General features: G+C 41.9%; 1 protein-coding gene across 14 annotated transcripts in view; it reads right to left on the reverse strand.

The window, feature by feature from the left end:
• Positions 1–15,410, reverse strand: part of Cnnm1 (cyclin and CBS domain divalent metal cation transport mediator 1) — a 68,452-nt gene that overhangs the window by 38,153 nt on the left and 14,889 nt on the right. For 9 of the 14 annotated variants that reach the window (XM_029563028.1, XM_029563019.1, XM_029563018.1 and 6 more), the window contains exon 2: positions 1,794–1,943. In XM_029563028.1, the coding sequence (XP_029418888.1) occupies positions 1,794–1,943 (150 nt within the window). The remainder of the gene's footprint in view (positions 1–1,793; positions 1,944–15,410) is intronic. The other 5 variants (XR_003849371.1, XM_008831943.2, XM_029563020.1 and 2 more) reach the window with 1 other exon arrangement.

The raw sequence follows: 15,410 nt of genomic DNA on the forward strand, positions 1-15,410 counted from the left end.
CAGAGATCTGCCTGCCTCTGCCTCCCGAGTGCTGGGATTAAAGGCGTGTGCCACCATGCCCGGCCCATCGTTTTTATTTTACTTTCTCTGAGTTTTGAAAAAAATTGAAGCTGCCGGTCCATCTTGCCTCCACTAAGGGAGCAGAGAAAGAGATGTATCTGGGTTCTCCCAAAACTTGGCCTGGGAAACAACAGGGCTGCAGGGGGTTTATAGTGCAAGTGGACTACTAGATGCACTGGGATCAAAGGGATGAATCCTCAGCACAGGAAATCAGGACCCAGAGTCTGGCTTCCTTGTTCCCTGGCTCTTCTTTCGGAGCTTGGTTCTGTTGGTCCCTTGGATTTTTTTCTATCTACACAGCTCTTTTTGTGGGCCTGGCTTTGACTCACCCGGCTCCTGCTTTAACCTCCTTTTGTTCAGTTTGAGACAGTAGGGAGACACCCAGACATTATGGTCATGTAAGAAAAAGCACAGTATTCCAGGCTCCCCTGCCTTTTCACAGCATTTAAGCATTCATGCCATAAGCTTCTTTAGAAGGATGGAAAGCCCCTGACCCTCTCTTGAAGAAAGAGGTTTGCCCAGCAAATGAGTAGCAGAGAGTTAGGACCCAGTTTCTCTGCTCTCATTATGGAACAACCTTCTGATTTCTACAATGACATGTGCCGTGTCTGTTCCCTCCCCTATAAGCATGCTACTAACCCTCTCTCAGTAGAGACATTCCTATGATCTCTTCCTTTATTACTTTTGATTTTAATACTGAGTTCCTGAAGTATTAAGGTTACTCAAACTAATGCCCCAGGAGAAGCCTACTCATTTAACCTGCTACTAGCACTTTAATGTAAAGGATTTCATAAGTTTATACAGATACCTGGGGATTTTAGTCAGAGTGGTGCACCGAGGTAGAAAGGGGAGCCTGGAAAGGGAGATGTCCTTTTTGAGCTCTGTCTTGTTTGAAAATGCTCAATATAGCATTATCAGGTACCTGGAAGGAGGTGTTATGACACTCAGGTAGTTTTTTGTTAAGGCCTGGCCCAAATTTTTGCTTTGATCTCTTCTTAGCCAAAAGGGCACCTACCACTCACTACCTTTTGGTATCAAAACTTTTTGCTACTCGGAACCAGCTTCTAAACAGTTGTTTCTGGCAGACCAAGGACCTGCAGACAGGAGTTCATACTGTGCCTGAGAGGGGCTGGGGAGAGGAAAAGCCCAGGGAGAGGAGCAGGGACAGGAGCCAGACAGGAGCTTGGTTCAGGGGACAGGGAGAATGAGAAACATAGGGGGCTATGAACTTGACAAGAACAGCATCCCACAAGGGACATTTATGGTTTTGGCTTGGGGAAAGGGTAATGCCAAGGCGTTATTGTTCAGTCTGTATTGCTCACTGACAGCTGGACGTGAGTGGAGCTTCAAGGGGAGCTGGCCTCTGCTTCCAGAGACAGACGACATGAACAATATAGGGGCAGGAACAGGAGCAGAGGGCCCTCTGGCCTTCCTGTAAGGCACACTATGCTTCCTTTGGTCTTCTTTTCCATCTGAAGGCTGGGATACCTTTTCCCAGTCTTGGCTGTGTTCTGGAAGGTTTCCTTCTTATAACACTTAGCCAGCATTATTTCCAATGACTCAGGGCTATCTGAACCAGGATATCTTGCCGTGCCAGCAGTGGGCAGAGGTGGATGACACACATCTGTGCACAGGCTTTCCCTGGCACCCTTTCACACTCCATATCAAACTAATCCATCCATGGGAGTCCACAGGAAAAGTTAGATGACCCTAGAGAACAGCTAAGGACGCACACTTACTATACAGGTCAGTTTCATCCAGGATCTCCGACTTGATGATCTCCTCTATGATGTCCTCCAGTGTGACAATACCCATCACCTCATAGAAAGGGTCCCCTTCCCCTTCATTGTTCACTCGCTGGACAATGGCCAGGTGAGATTTTCCTGGGGAACAAATGAAACCATAGGTAAGCATCTGGAACATTTTTGGAGATCTCTGTGAGAAAATGGTATGAAGTTTGTTTGACCAATATTAAGACTGAACTCACCCCAGGGTCACTGAAAATAGGAAATTTGTGTGCATGCTCTTACAAATGGAATCCCTATACTTTAAAAAAATACAGTTGTGCGTTGCTTAATGATAGGGACAGGTTCTGAGACCTGCATCGTTAGGCAGTTTCATTTCATGAATATCATAGAAACTAAGGCGGCTACGACATCACTAGGTGATGTAATCTTATGAGAGGGCTATCCTAGACAATAGACAGTCTATTGTTGACTATACTATCACCATGTGGTGCATGATCACCATTTTATAATTTTAATTGGCACGTAAGTTGTAGACGTCTATAAAGTACAGTGTGATATTTTAGTATGTTTACTGTATAATGCTCAGATTAGGGTAATTGGCACATTCATCATTTCAGCACTCATTTCTTTGTGTACAATCCCTCTGAATACACAGTTAAACTCTATTAGAAGTAACTCTTCCTACCTACCTGAACCACTGCACTTTCCCTTTGTCACAACCCCACTTTTCCTTGCTTCTGAAAATCTTATGTTTCATATCTTGCTTTGTTTTATAAATTAATTTTTTTATTAGCATTGCTTTCTTTTTAAGCAAGTTACCTAATACATTCAAAACCAGTTACATTTTTTCTTTGCACTTTCACTTATTAACACGTACATATTAGCCAAAGGAGATGCAATAATCTAATTGAAAGAGCAAGACTTGGAGAATTAGATTGGAAGTCATCCCCCCCACACCCCCCAATCACACCAGTTACTGTCCTTAGGCAAATTACTTAACCTCCACTAAGTTGCCATTTCTCATCTAGAATCAGGGAACAAAGTGTGGTGATTTAAAAATAAAGCTGTCAAATTCCTAGAACCATCTCCATGGAGAGGTGTGGTCCATATGCTCTGCCCCTGAACCTAGGTGGGTGTCCTCAACTGCTTCAACAAACTGCACTTGGGTGGTGCCCTGGCACTTCTGAGGCTATATGACAAATGACAACAATTTCTGTTGCTGAAATACTGTGAGAAATCTGTGACTACTCTGAGGCGATCATGGTGGAGAAACCTTGTGTGTTTAGGTGACAATCTAGCTGAGTGTAGTCTTCCAGGAAGCCTACCAAAAGCACCATACAGGTCATGGGAGAGGCCACTTTGGAAGAGGATGCTCCAGTCTCAGCTGATCCAGAGTTTCAAGTCATCTCCAGTGTGGCCTGGGCACTGTATGGCAGAGAGAAGCCATTCCTGCTGTACTTTTCTCAAGTCCTGGTTCATAGAAGCCATTAGCAAAATAAATAAGGGTTTTTTCTACCTCTGCTTTGATGATTTGTTAACAACAATACAACTAGAATAAACAGCATCCATGAAGGGGATACCTAAAAAGATTCTGTAAATGATAATACAGCATAGGTAGATGTGATGGTTAATCTTGATCATTAACTTGATTGGACTGAGAGGTGTCTAGGAGATTAGTAAAGCATACATCTGGGTGTGTCTATGAGGGCATTCCCAGAGAGGCTTAACTGAGGGAGGAGGACCCATCCTGAATACCCATGGCACCTCAATATGCTGAGGCCAGATGGAATAAAAGGGAAAGAAGGACAAAGCCTGCTGACACAAGCATTCTCTCTGTTCCCCGGCTTCCTCCACACTTTCCGGCTTCCTCCACACTGCCCGGCTTCCTCCACACTGCCTTGCCTCCCCACAGTGACAGAATGAAACCTTGGAGAACATGAACTGAAATAGACTGTTTATTTAAGTTGCTTATGTCAGGAATTTGTCACAGAGATCAAAGCTGTGACTAACGCAACACATATTTTGCTTTTATTGCTCAACAACTGTTAGTATTTATCTAATCATCAAAAGAATTCATAAGGTGAGTAGCATCATTATAGTCATTTTACTAATAAAAGAACTGAGGCACAGATTGGTTTAGTAATAAGCCTAAGGTTGCACAGCCTAAAAGAGGCAGAGCTGGACTGCAAACCCAGTAGGTGACTTCAGTCCTAACCCTAAGCACTCTGCTGCTGAGCTGTATCTCCAGTCTCCATCTCTCTTTTTTTTTTAAACTTTTAATTTTGAGACAAGGTCTTACTAATTGTTCAGGCAGTCCTTGAACTTGTGATCTTCCAGCCTCTGCCTTATGGGCCTTTGCCACCAGGCCAGGCTGAAGTCTTTTCTAACAGCCTTGCTTCATTTCAATCTCTTTTGTAGAAGATATATTTCCTGGTTTTGTTTCTAAAATGAATGGTTCTTTTTTCTTGGCTATATCTTGGTATCGACTCAGATGGGTTAGTTGTGCCAAAAACCCCAAAGGACGATTATGCTTCATTAGCTTTTGCTTATTTATTGTTGAAAGTATCAGTCAAGAGTCAAGAGGGGTGGTCAGTATTCCACATGTGTAATTAGCTATTGTATTATTTAATTTTCCTGTTGCTATGATAAAATACCCTGGTCAAAACAACCTAATGGATAAAGGTTTTACTTTGGTTCACAGTTTGAGGTGACAATCTATGATGGTGGGGACATCACAGCAGCAGGAAGGTGAGGTGCATCTATCAGTGAGAAGCAGAGAAGGAAGAATGCTTGTGGTCAGCTCACTGTCTCCTCTCAGGACCCAGCCCAGGACCCCAGCTGAAGGAATGCTGCTACCTACAGTGGGTGGTCTTCCCACCTCAATCAACCCAATCGAGATAAATCCTCACAGCCATGCTTGGAGGCCTGTCTCCCAGGAATTCCAGATTTCATCAAGTTGACAACTGAGATTATCCATCACAGCTATTAAATTTAAATACATAGATATTCCTTGGGATTTTAACTGAAATGAAATTAGAAAGGTGACATTTTTATCACCTATGAATGGTCTCCATTTTCCCCTCACTTCGACCTAATCTTTGACCTATTTATACACTGAACTAGTCATGCCACAGCCCTGTTCAAGAACTCTCCGTGGCTGCCATAATGGTTAATGCTGATTGTCAATTTGACAGGATTGAGACGCACCTAAGAGACAAGCCTCTGGGCATGTCTGTGAAAGATTATCTAGACTAGGTTAATGGAGGTGGAAGACCCACTCTGAATGCCAGGATCAAAAAGAGAAAGGGAGCTGAGCACTAGCATTAAGCACTTTCTGCTTCCCAACTGCAGTTGCAATGTGACCAACTGCCTTAAGCTCCTACTGCCTGGCTTCCCTCTAGAATGGACTGGACGCTGAACTCGGAGCCAAAGTAAACCCTTCCTTCTTTAAGTTGCTTTTGTCAGGTGTTTTGTCATACCAACAAGAAAAGTAGCTAAAACAGGTAACAGTAACTAATACGGTGCTTACAGAATCAAGAGCAAACTCACGTAGTAAAATCAAGACTGTACATTGTGGCTTTTCCCCACGTTCCTACCTGCTCTGCTGCATCCACTCAGCACTCTGTACTCTGAGTACTCCATATAAACTCCAATTCCTTAGTTTCTTCTATGTACTAATAACTCACAGTGTGGCCTTCCCCTACCCCATCACTGCTGCCCTTCAGACAGCTCAGGTAAAGTTCCAAGAAGCCCTCTCAGATTGGAGGATCTGATCAGAGACCTCAGATCTCAGAGTCAGAACCGAACTCCCCTTGCCTTGTGCTCTGTAGCCCTTGAGAGCTCCATGAACACACTATCACAATTTTCTGCTTCTTATAACTAGTGATGCACGTGTTCTACACCACTGAGTCTTTCTCAGATTGTGAGCTCCTTCAGGACAAAGGATCACAACCTTAAATAGGTTCTCTAACATATCAGTTAGTCAATAAGTATCTGATGACCCGAATTAAGCTGGAGACCAAATAAAAACACACAGTTGGTATGGCAGATGTTACTAAAAAGTTTTTTTCTGATAGTATACTATAAGTTTAAATTAAAATCAGTGTTCTAAAGTTAAACTTCTTTGAAACAATTATATCCTACCCAACTGAAGTGTTCTGTAGTTAAAATTAGATCATGTTAATTGTTAGAATGTGTGCAACTTAAAGGTTTTTGTAAAAATTCCAACACGTTTTTCTTAAACTTATGGCACCTGTTCTCACTTTTCTGCTAACGTGCTAGCAGATGACAAAAGACTTACATCATGGAAAAACTAAGAAAAACGATTTCTTAAAATTTTTCTATAATTGGATGTCTTTTGTAATGTGGAACTCAGAATGCATATAATACAACCACACTTTCCACATTAATGTGATTAGTTCATACGATAGAATTAAATAAATGAACAGATTTTGCTATTTAAAAGTAACTTAAGCATATGGATGCTCAAAGTTGTCCTCTGACCTTTGCACACATGCCACAGCACTCACACAGGCAGGCATGCACACATGTGCACATACATGCTTATGCACACACAGAGATTTTTTTTAAAAAAAAGCTACCATGGTTCTATACTTTATAAAGTCAATTTGAGGATCAACAGAATTTCAAGGTATACTTAAGGTATATTTATGTGATATTCAAGGTGCTGAGACATAGTACCTATGTAATCTAGCTAGAAATAGTTTACAATCAGCTTCTAAGATACTGTCCAGAGTAGTGAGTATGATCATGGTGTATAATATGCATATATAAAAATGTTACAATAAAACCCATTACTTTGTACAATTAATAATACACTAATACAAAGGAAGAAATTCTCCCCGAGCCTGCAGAGATCTACAAATGAAGGAAGCAGTCCTTCTTAGGGACAGACTGGGAAAGGGGACAGGGGATGATAATCATAGAACCTTGTTTTGAGCTAACACAACAGCAAAAAACCCAGCTGTTTTCATGGCGCACATGCCTAAGATTGTTCTTCCTCTTAAAAAATTGGTCTTTCACAGCCCTGCATCTGCATCCCTCTTGTTCCTAGGCCCCAGGAGGAAGTATTGTAGGTGGTCTCAAGTGAAGCCAGTCTATAGACATGGCTACAGTCACTCCTTCCTTCTTGCTATGTTACTCTGTGCACATTTCCCATTGATAATCAGGACAATGACCATTATTATTAATATACAGGAGCCACTATTCAGCTAGTGTAGCCTACTCAGTGAGTTCTAGGCCAGTGAGAGACCCTGTCCTCAAAGAAAAGGAAAGAAAAAGGTGGACAGTGCATAATGACCAACACTCAAGGTTGTCCTCTGGTTTCCACAGTCACATACATATGCTCATGTACACACACACATGCAAGCACACACATGAACATGCATATATGCACACAGAAGTGAGCAAAGGGTTGGGTGTAGTGGCCTGTGCTGATAGTTCTAGCTACTCAAGTGGCTTGGGTAGGGGGACTGATCTCTCACTCTCAGAAGACTGAAATCAGCCCACGCAACATGGCAACTTCCCACCATCAAAAACAAACAAACGAACAAACAAACCCATCGTAAGTAAGCAAAGGGCTTCAATAGATTATTTCTCCAAGGAAGATAGTTGACTATTCACTGTATGTAAAAAGATGCTTAACATCACAAACCCAGTGCCTAGTGGCTGACAACTGGATAGCCACATGTAAAAGAATGAAGTTGAATACTTCACATGATATACAAAAATGAACTGAAAGTGGATTGCACACTTACATATAAGTGTGAACATGATAAAACTCTTAGGTGAAAACACAGGAGTAAAACTACAGCATTAGAGTAGACCAAATCTGTTTAATCTAGGACATCAAAAGCATAATTAATCAAAGAAAAAAACAGGTAAGTTGGACTTCACCGACATTGTAAAGATATCAAGAAAGTGAAGTGATAATTCACAGAAAGGAAAAAAAAGTAGCTGCAAACCATCATATAAAACATCTGTATCGGGGCTGGAGAGATGGCTCAGCGGTTAAGAGCACTGACTGCTCTTGCAGACGACGCGGGTTTGATTCCCAGCACCCACATGACGGCTATGAACTGTCCTTAACTCCAGTTCCAGGTGGATCTGAAGCCCTCTTCTGACTGTGGCATTGCACAGCACAGGTGCACTCACATACATGCAGGCAACACACTCATATATGTAAAATAAAAATAATAAATAAAATATAAAAAAGATCTATATCTAGAATATATGAAGACTATTACACCTCATAAAAAGACAACTCAATTAAAAATGGACAAAGGATTTGAATAGATATTTTTTAAGGAGGATACTGGACTGATCAATAAACGTGAAAAAATGCTGAACATCATGATCTTTAAGGAAATTCAGATCAAAATAGGAATGAAATATCACTGCATAGCTACTAGGATGGTTTCAAGAAAAAATTGTTGGAGACGTGATGGAAAGCCGGAATCCTCTACCACTGAATTAAATGTTCTGGAAGGTCTTCAAAAATGTAAAACATAATCTATAATATGGTCCAGCAATTATACTCCTACATGAAAACAAATGCCAGCATTATTAATGAGGATGCAAATATATAAACAACCCAAATGTTTCAAATCTTTCTAAACAAGTAAAATTTAGTATATTTACACAATGGAAGGTTGTTTGGTCATAAAAAGGAATGAAGTATACACTATAAAACAGATGAGCCTTGAAAACATGATAAGTCAAAGAAGCCAGGCACAAATGGCTACCTGCTGCATGATTCCACTGAGGAGAAATTTCCAGGATAGGAAAATCTATAGAGGAAGAAAACAGATTAGTAGCTGCTGGGAACTGGGGAAGGATGAGAAGGGCGGAGTGATGCTAGTGGGTCTGGGGTTTCTTTTTGAGATGAGGAATTGTTTTGGAGTTAGATAGAAGTGATGATTGCATGATTTACTGAGCACACGAGAAACATAAATTATACATTTAAAGGGGTGGGTTTTATGATATGTGAAGTGTATCTATGAAAAAATCTAAAGATTTAGTTTTTTAAATTACATGTATGTTTGTGTGTCTGCACATGTGAATGAAGTATCTGTGGAGGTTAGAAGTGTCAGATCCCATGGAGCTGGAGTTATAGGTGACTGTGAGCTGCCTGATTTGGACACTGGGAACTGAACTTGGGTCCTCTGGGATAGTAGTATGCTGTGTGTTTTTAACTGCAGTCATCTCTCTAGCCCTTGAAATTTTCTTTTAAAGAAAGCCAACTGAAAAAAAAAAGCATCAATAACTCATGCTGAATGAACAGGAAGTTGGTAGGGCTTAAAGCTACAAACGATAAGCAAGTGAGAAGTAGGAACTCTTTTGTAAGAGAAAACATGAAAATTAGGTGGTTTGGACATGGGGAACTGTGCTGGTAAGCACTGGTTGAGAGAGAGCATTGTCGTTTTGTGCTCTAAGATGTAGAAGAAGTGGACATCAGTGAGGCCATCAGGAGATCAGAGGGGAGAGGACACCACTGTGTGTTCCTTTTTTGAGGAGGAAATGGTGAACAGGGACAAGGGCAGGGATAGAATCTGGTGACAAACAGCGGTGAGGCTGGGCACTAGAAGGGTCCATCTGTTATCAGAGGTCTTATCTGCTCTCAGGGATGACTTAGGAGTGCTGAAAACTCATATACCAGGGCAAACTTGGATGTGGCTCTAATTTCCTAAGCATGTCCATCTTTTTCTCAAGAAACATTGGTTTCTAACCTGCATTATTTCTTCTTCCATGGACCAGTGCTATGCTTACTTCCTAATCACCTGTTTGGAAGAGTGGCTACATTTGGCTAATTCCTTCTTCCGCCTTTCTGTGAGAGTCTGTGAATAGGGGCTGGGACCTTCTGCTGAGCCATCCCTCTTACTGACTAGCAGAAATTTTCAAATGTTTTCATACAACTATGCATCAATTTGTTTCAGTTTTTCCCCAACTTTGTAGAAAAGTGGGATACTTATGAAATAATTTAGGTTAATAATGATGACTGTAATTACAGAGAACTTCCCAGTTTGTCAAGAGGCTTTATATAGAGTACAGAAGAGTCTGGGAATGGGTGCAACGTTCTTGAGACCTTTGTGAACTCCTCAATGAACGAGTGAAAACTGTTTGTATAAAGCCCTAGCTTGCTCTAGAGTCTACTGATACACATACACTTATGTATATTCTTAAACAAGTTAACTTCCCTTTCAACTTTCATTAAATAGTTCTCTCTCACGTGGTGGCCATATTCCTGGGGCAGGCAGTGCTCCTTTAGAATCATCACGGCAAACAAGACAATATGTACAGCAAAGCAAAGCCACACTGAGCTGCAGCTGTGGGGGAGAAGACTAAGCTCAGTGATCTGCTTCGCACACCCTTGGCCGTGTTCAAAGCCATGGGGCCCTGGCACAATTACCCTTTCAGTTTCCAAAAATAGTCAACATAACAAGTTTAAGTCTGCTAAATCCATGGGCATACTGCATCTCATTACAATTCAGCAGAGGCAAGAAGTAATTCTTTAGACAGAAAGCTCTCTGAAGCTACTATATTTAAGGCATTTTTACATGTCCCTGAGCATACTACCATGGCATGGATGGAAAACCTCTGGGCTGAGTTGAAAGGTGAAGAAACAGTGGGTTTTATGCCTATGTATTTGGTGTGTGTGTGTGTGCACACGCGCGTGTGCAAAGGCCAGCAGTCAATATCCAGTGTCTTCCTCTATTTCTCTCCATCTCTCTCTCTCTTTTTTTTTTGAGACAGGGTCTCCCTGTATCCTGAGCTAGCCTGGAACTCGCCATGTAGACCAGGCTGGCCTCAGTCTCACAGAGATCCCCCTGCCTCTATCTCCCCAGCGCTGAGGATTAAGGGTGTGGGCTACCACACCCAGCTTCCACCTTATTTTTGAGATAGGGTGTCTCACTGAACCCAAGTTCACTGATTCAGCAGGATAAACTGACCAGCAAGCCCCAGACCATTCCTTTGTTTCTAAACTGGTAACCACAAACTCTCTGGTGTCTGGCTTGAACCCCTGACATATTCCTGTTATGGAGACTCTAAAGAAGTCCAGCCTTGTCCTGATGGCTTAGTTGATTGGCACTTATCTTTCCTTGATTTTTAGCAGCTCTGGGCATCTTTACCAATCTTGAAGTTTGTTTCCCTCAAGCCTCCTTCCACTCTCATTTATAATCTCTAGCTCCAATGCTTCCCAGACACTAATCAACATCAAGTGGAGAGTATGCATGTAGAGCTTGGCCCTTGCTTGGAACACAGAATCAGGATGGTTTTGTTGGAGCTGGGGTCCTTCAGGAGCTCAAGTCATGCTTGGGATTTAGTGATTTAGGGATTTATGGTGACTCAGCTTTTTCTACTAAACAGAACTACAGGTAAAATCTTCATTCCCAATGTTTTGAATGCATTTCACCTAATTCAATGGCTTTCAGTGCTGACCCTGCATTAAAATTGCCCAAGGAGCTTTAAATAAATTCTGCAGACTGAAATTCCACATCCAGACATTTAGCTCCAATGCTGCCTAAACCCAGAGACTGGTTTGGGGTGGGGTCATGACATCAATAGTTTAAAGTGTTTTCCAGGTGAGTCCATCATTTATTGGTTGATAGCAATGGTTCTCTAAAGTATGATTCATGAACCAGCAGCATCAGCATCACCAAAGAACTAGCTGGAAATGCAAATTCCCAGGCACCATCCCTAACCTACTGAATCAAAACCTCAGGTCTATCACAGTGATCTGTGGTTCAAAGAGTTTTATAGGTGTCCTGGTTAGCCTTAACTGTCAACTTGATACAGTCTTGAGTCATTGAGAAAAGCCGCAATTTAAGAGTTGCCTAAATCAGGTTGGTCTACGGCCATATTTGTGAGGGACTGTCTTGATTATTAATTGATGTAGGAGGGCCAAGCCCACTGTGGGTGGCATCTTTCCTTGAGCAGGTGGTCCTGGGCTGTATAAAAAAGCCAGCTAAGTACGAGTGAGTGAGCAAGGCAGACAGCCAGTCAGCCAGCAGCTTTCTACTATGGGTTTTGCTTCAAGTTCCTGCTGAAGTTACTTCCCAGACTTCCCTCCATGATGGGCTGTGACCTGAAGTGTAAGCCAAATAAACCCTTTCCTGTCCAAGATGCTTTTGGTCAGAGTGTTATACCACAGCAACATAAAGGAAACTGGAATAATAGATTGTTTTGGTGTAGGCCAAAATTTGAAAGCATCAGTTTAGGGGGAAGCTTTATATCACTGTAGTTATTTGTCTAATGACTTATGAAGAAAGCAGACAAATACTGAGATATTAAGCAAATCCTAGTCCTTTCGATGTACCTGGTTTATGTGCTCACAGAAAAGAACTTTCTGGAACAAAGAGTGATTGTAGTCATAGACTAAGTAATTCTCTCGTATGACACAGGGTAGTTATGTCTTTTGTTGACACAAAGCAGAAAGCTGACATAATGATGGGCCTGGAAGATGTCTTTTGTGGCCTTTATACAAGTCACCTGAGATGGGCTTAAAGGGGTGCATTATCAGACTTTTGGTATGTCTGAGGTACTTAAATTTCCCACTACTGAAAGTCAACTAGTCTTTTTCGTTGCCCCAGAGTCCAGGGGGTGCTCCTCATACTGGGTACCAGTAATTTTTTGTGTAAATTTCTACTGCCACCTGGCATCAACATCCAAAGTACAGTAAGATTTCTTAGATGGGTAACTATATATTCAGACATTAGTTTCAAAGGCTGGTTATCAACTGGGGGTGATTCTGCCTCCCCCCTACTCCAAGAAGCACTTGTCAATTTCTATAGACAAGCTGGCTGTTACATCTTGGGGTTAATACTTAGTGGTTAGAAACCAGAATGAGACTCTAAGCACCCTAAATGCAAAAGACAGTCTCCCTAAGGCCAACAATGACTTACCCTGACCCAGATCTCAATACTGCAGAGGCCAGAAGTCCTGCTTTAAAGAAACTAAAAGTTGGATAGTGAAAGAAATATCCATTTTTGTATTTGAAGAAGCTGAAATATCCTCCCAAGGTTTGAATTATATAGGGTCATCCGCTATAGATGATTTAGGCATGGCCCACAGAGAGCTTTCACAGACTCTGTTAGCACGCCTCCTATGCCTTGAAAAAATAGCAAATAATTGATTCGATTCCTATTTCAAAAATAGCTACAGCACTTTGCAAAGGTAATTGTTCCAAAGATAAAAAATGGAAGCCATTGCTTTGTAATAGAGGACAAAGGGAGCCAGGGTCGTTTTCATGGCTTCTGCTGCACTTACAACCTTCACCTTGTAAGACACAGTGGCTTCTGCTATGTTCTTCCTGGCATCCCTCTAGCATCTTTTATTCTTTGGAGACAGCACTCGGTGCCTCTTCTTCATGACCTTGGACTTTGTGACTTGCTACAGCTTCAAGTCTGTTCCTCAGAGAAGTGGCATGATACCTGGGCACTTGTTCTGGGACCCCAATTCTGATTTACAGAATTAGAATCTTGAGGAGGTGAAGTGGGGCCCAGACAACCTAAAAGAGTGAACTCTCCAGAGGAGAACACTATTCTTGACACTTGCTACTCAAAGCACGGTGCTTGGATTAGAAGATTGGCTCCATCTGGAAGTGTGGTGCGAGTGGCAGCAGCTTAGGCCCCGTCCTAGCTCTTTGAGTTAGAATCTGCATTTCACTGCGATCTCCAGGTGGTTCTTGTGCACATTGGAGTACAAGAAAACTGACCAAGACTAACATGATCGTTTTCCTCATCCTTATGACCGATATTTTCTGTTTCCATTGTGCATACTTTTCTTTTCCCCTCACCTACTGATAAATATATTTAAAGATGCAAGCTCAGTCATTTTCAATCCTGGCTGCACGTTGGAATCACCTAGGGATCTTTAAAACACATACTGAGACTATGTCCCACCTACAAGAATTCTGACCTCACTGATCTAGACATGCTCTGAGCAGGGGGGCAGGTTGGAGCAGTGAGAGCCTCTGCGGGGCTCTCAATTCAAGCCCCCAGCCCCGTCCTCACCTTAAACATCACTAGCACCTCTCCCCTAAGAACTAGATTTCTATTTCAACATCAGTGCCCATTTTGACTTCTCAGCCTGTCTTAGGTATCTGCCTGAGCTGTCCCTTTGTCTCACCAAAATTTTATGCCCAACTAGGACCTCCTGATCCCCTAAACCTACCAGCCCTGCTCTGCCTTTTCTTTACTGCAGTAAATGGCACCATCGGCCTTCTACATACCCAGAGTCAGAACCCAGGAGTCTTCTTGTGCTTTCCTCTCCTTTGCTTCTATTTAGCAGAAGTGCCTACATTGTTTGAATTCTTCCTTCACTCTTTCAGCATTTGCCCAGTGTCTACTACGTGCTAAGCACTCTTCTAGGTGCTAGAATGTACCCATACGTTTTCTTCCTACAGCCTCTACTCTTGTAAGTGGGATGAGAGATGATAAGCCAGATAAATATGTATGACCAACTGCAAAGTTCTAAGAGGAAAACAAATCAGGAAAAAGTACTGCAGGAATGTTTGGGAGTGTCACAATTTAGGCATGGGTGGCCAGAGATGACCTTCACGGTAAGGTGTCTGAATAGACAGATCTGAAGGAATGGAATTAGGGAGACCCAAAGATATCTAGGAGCTATCTTTGCAGAAGATGTGAAGGTTCTGAGCTTGGAGGGCAACTGATACATTTGAAGAGCCAAACGAAGGCCAGTGTGGTGTGCACAGAGTATGGGAGAAGGGTGTCAAAGTCAAACAGGTGAAGGATGGGGGATGTACAGATGTGACAGAGTTTGGAAGGCCTTTGAAAGGATGTTGGGTCTTAATACTGACATAAAAAAGCCACTGTAAACTTTTATTTGTATTTTTTTTAAAGCGACAGGTTTTAAAAGGTTAAATAGAAAGTGGGTAGAGGTAAAACCAGAGAGACCTAAATAGAAAGCTACTGAGACTTCCAAGTGATGTTAAGAGGCAGTTGGAAATACAAATCTGGGGTTCAGATTGATGACCTCTGGGAGAATGAAATAACCAAGAGAGTAAGAACAGACTAATTACTGAGCCCTGGAACACACCAACATTTAGAGGTCAGAGAAATGCAACATTCATGTACCAAATATTTGAGTATTAAATGTGGGCAGGCATTGCTCCAGATACTGAGGATACATCAACAGACACAATGTAGGAGGAACCAGTAACAGAGGCTGGGAAGGAGCATCCTTGGAGTTTTTCCCTCCTCACAGCCACAAACATGCAATTCTTTCCTCCATGCCTCCAGTCCATCCTGCGTGGCTACACTAACATTCTGGCCAATCTTCATTTTGATTTCTAGTTCTAGTTCATCCTAAACACTAAAGCCCAAAGAAATATCCCTAAAACACTGTTTTTGAGGTTATTTAAATGACATGTTACTAAGAAGGTCATTTATGAACTGTTCTTCCTCATAGTAAGGCGTCCATGATTTTTAAGTATATATTTAACCTTTTAAAAATTACTATATTATACTTATCCTGACTCAGAAAATAACCCATCAGCTAATAAATATAGAGCCCAAATATGACTCTCTGGCTATAGTTTTAGGAAGACTTCAAGACCCAACT

Source organism: Nannospalax galili, unplaced genomic scaffold, assembly GCF_000622305.1.
Source record: "Nannospalax galili isolate Female #2095 unplaced genomic scaffold, S.galili_v1.0 scaffold875, whole genome shotgun sequence".
Classification (NCBI taxonomy): Eukaryota; Metazoa; Chordata; class Mammalia; order Rodentia; family Spalacidae; genus Nannospalax; species Nannospalax galili.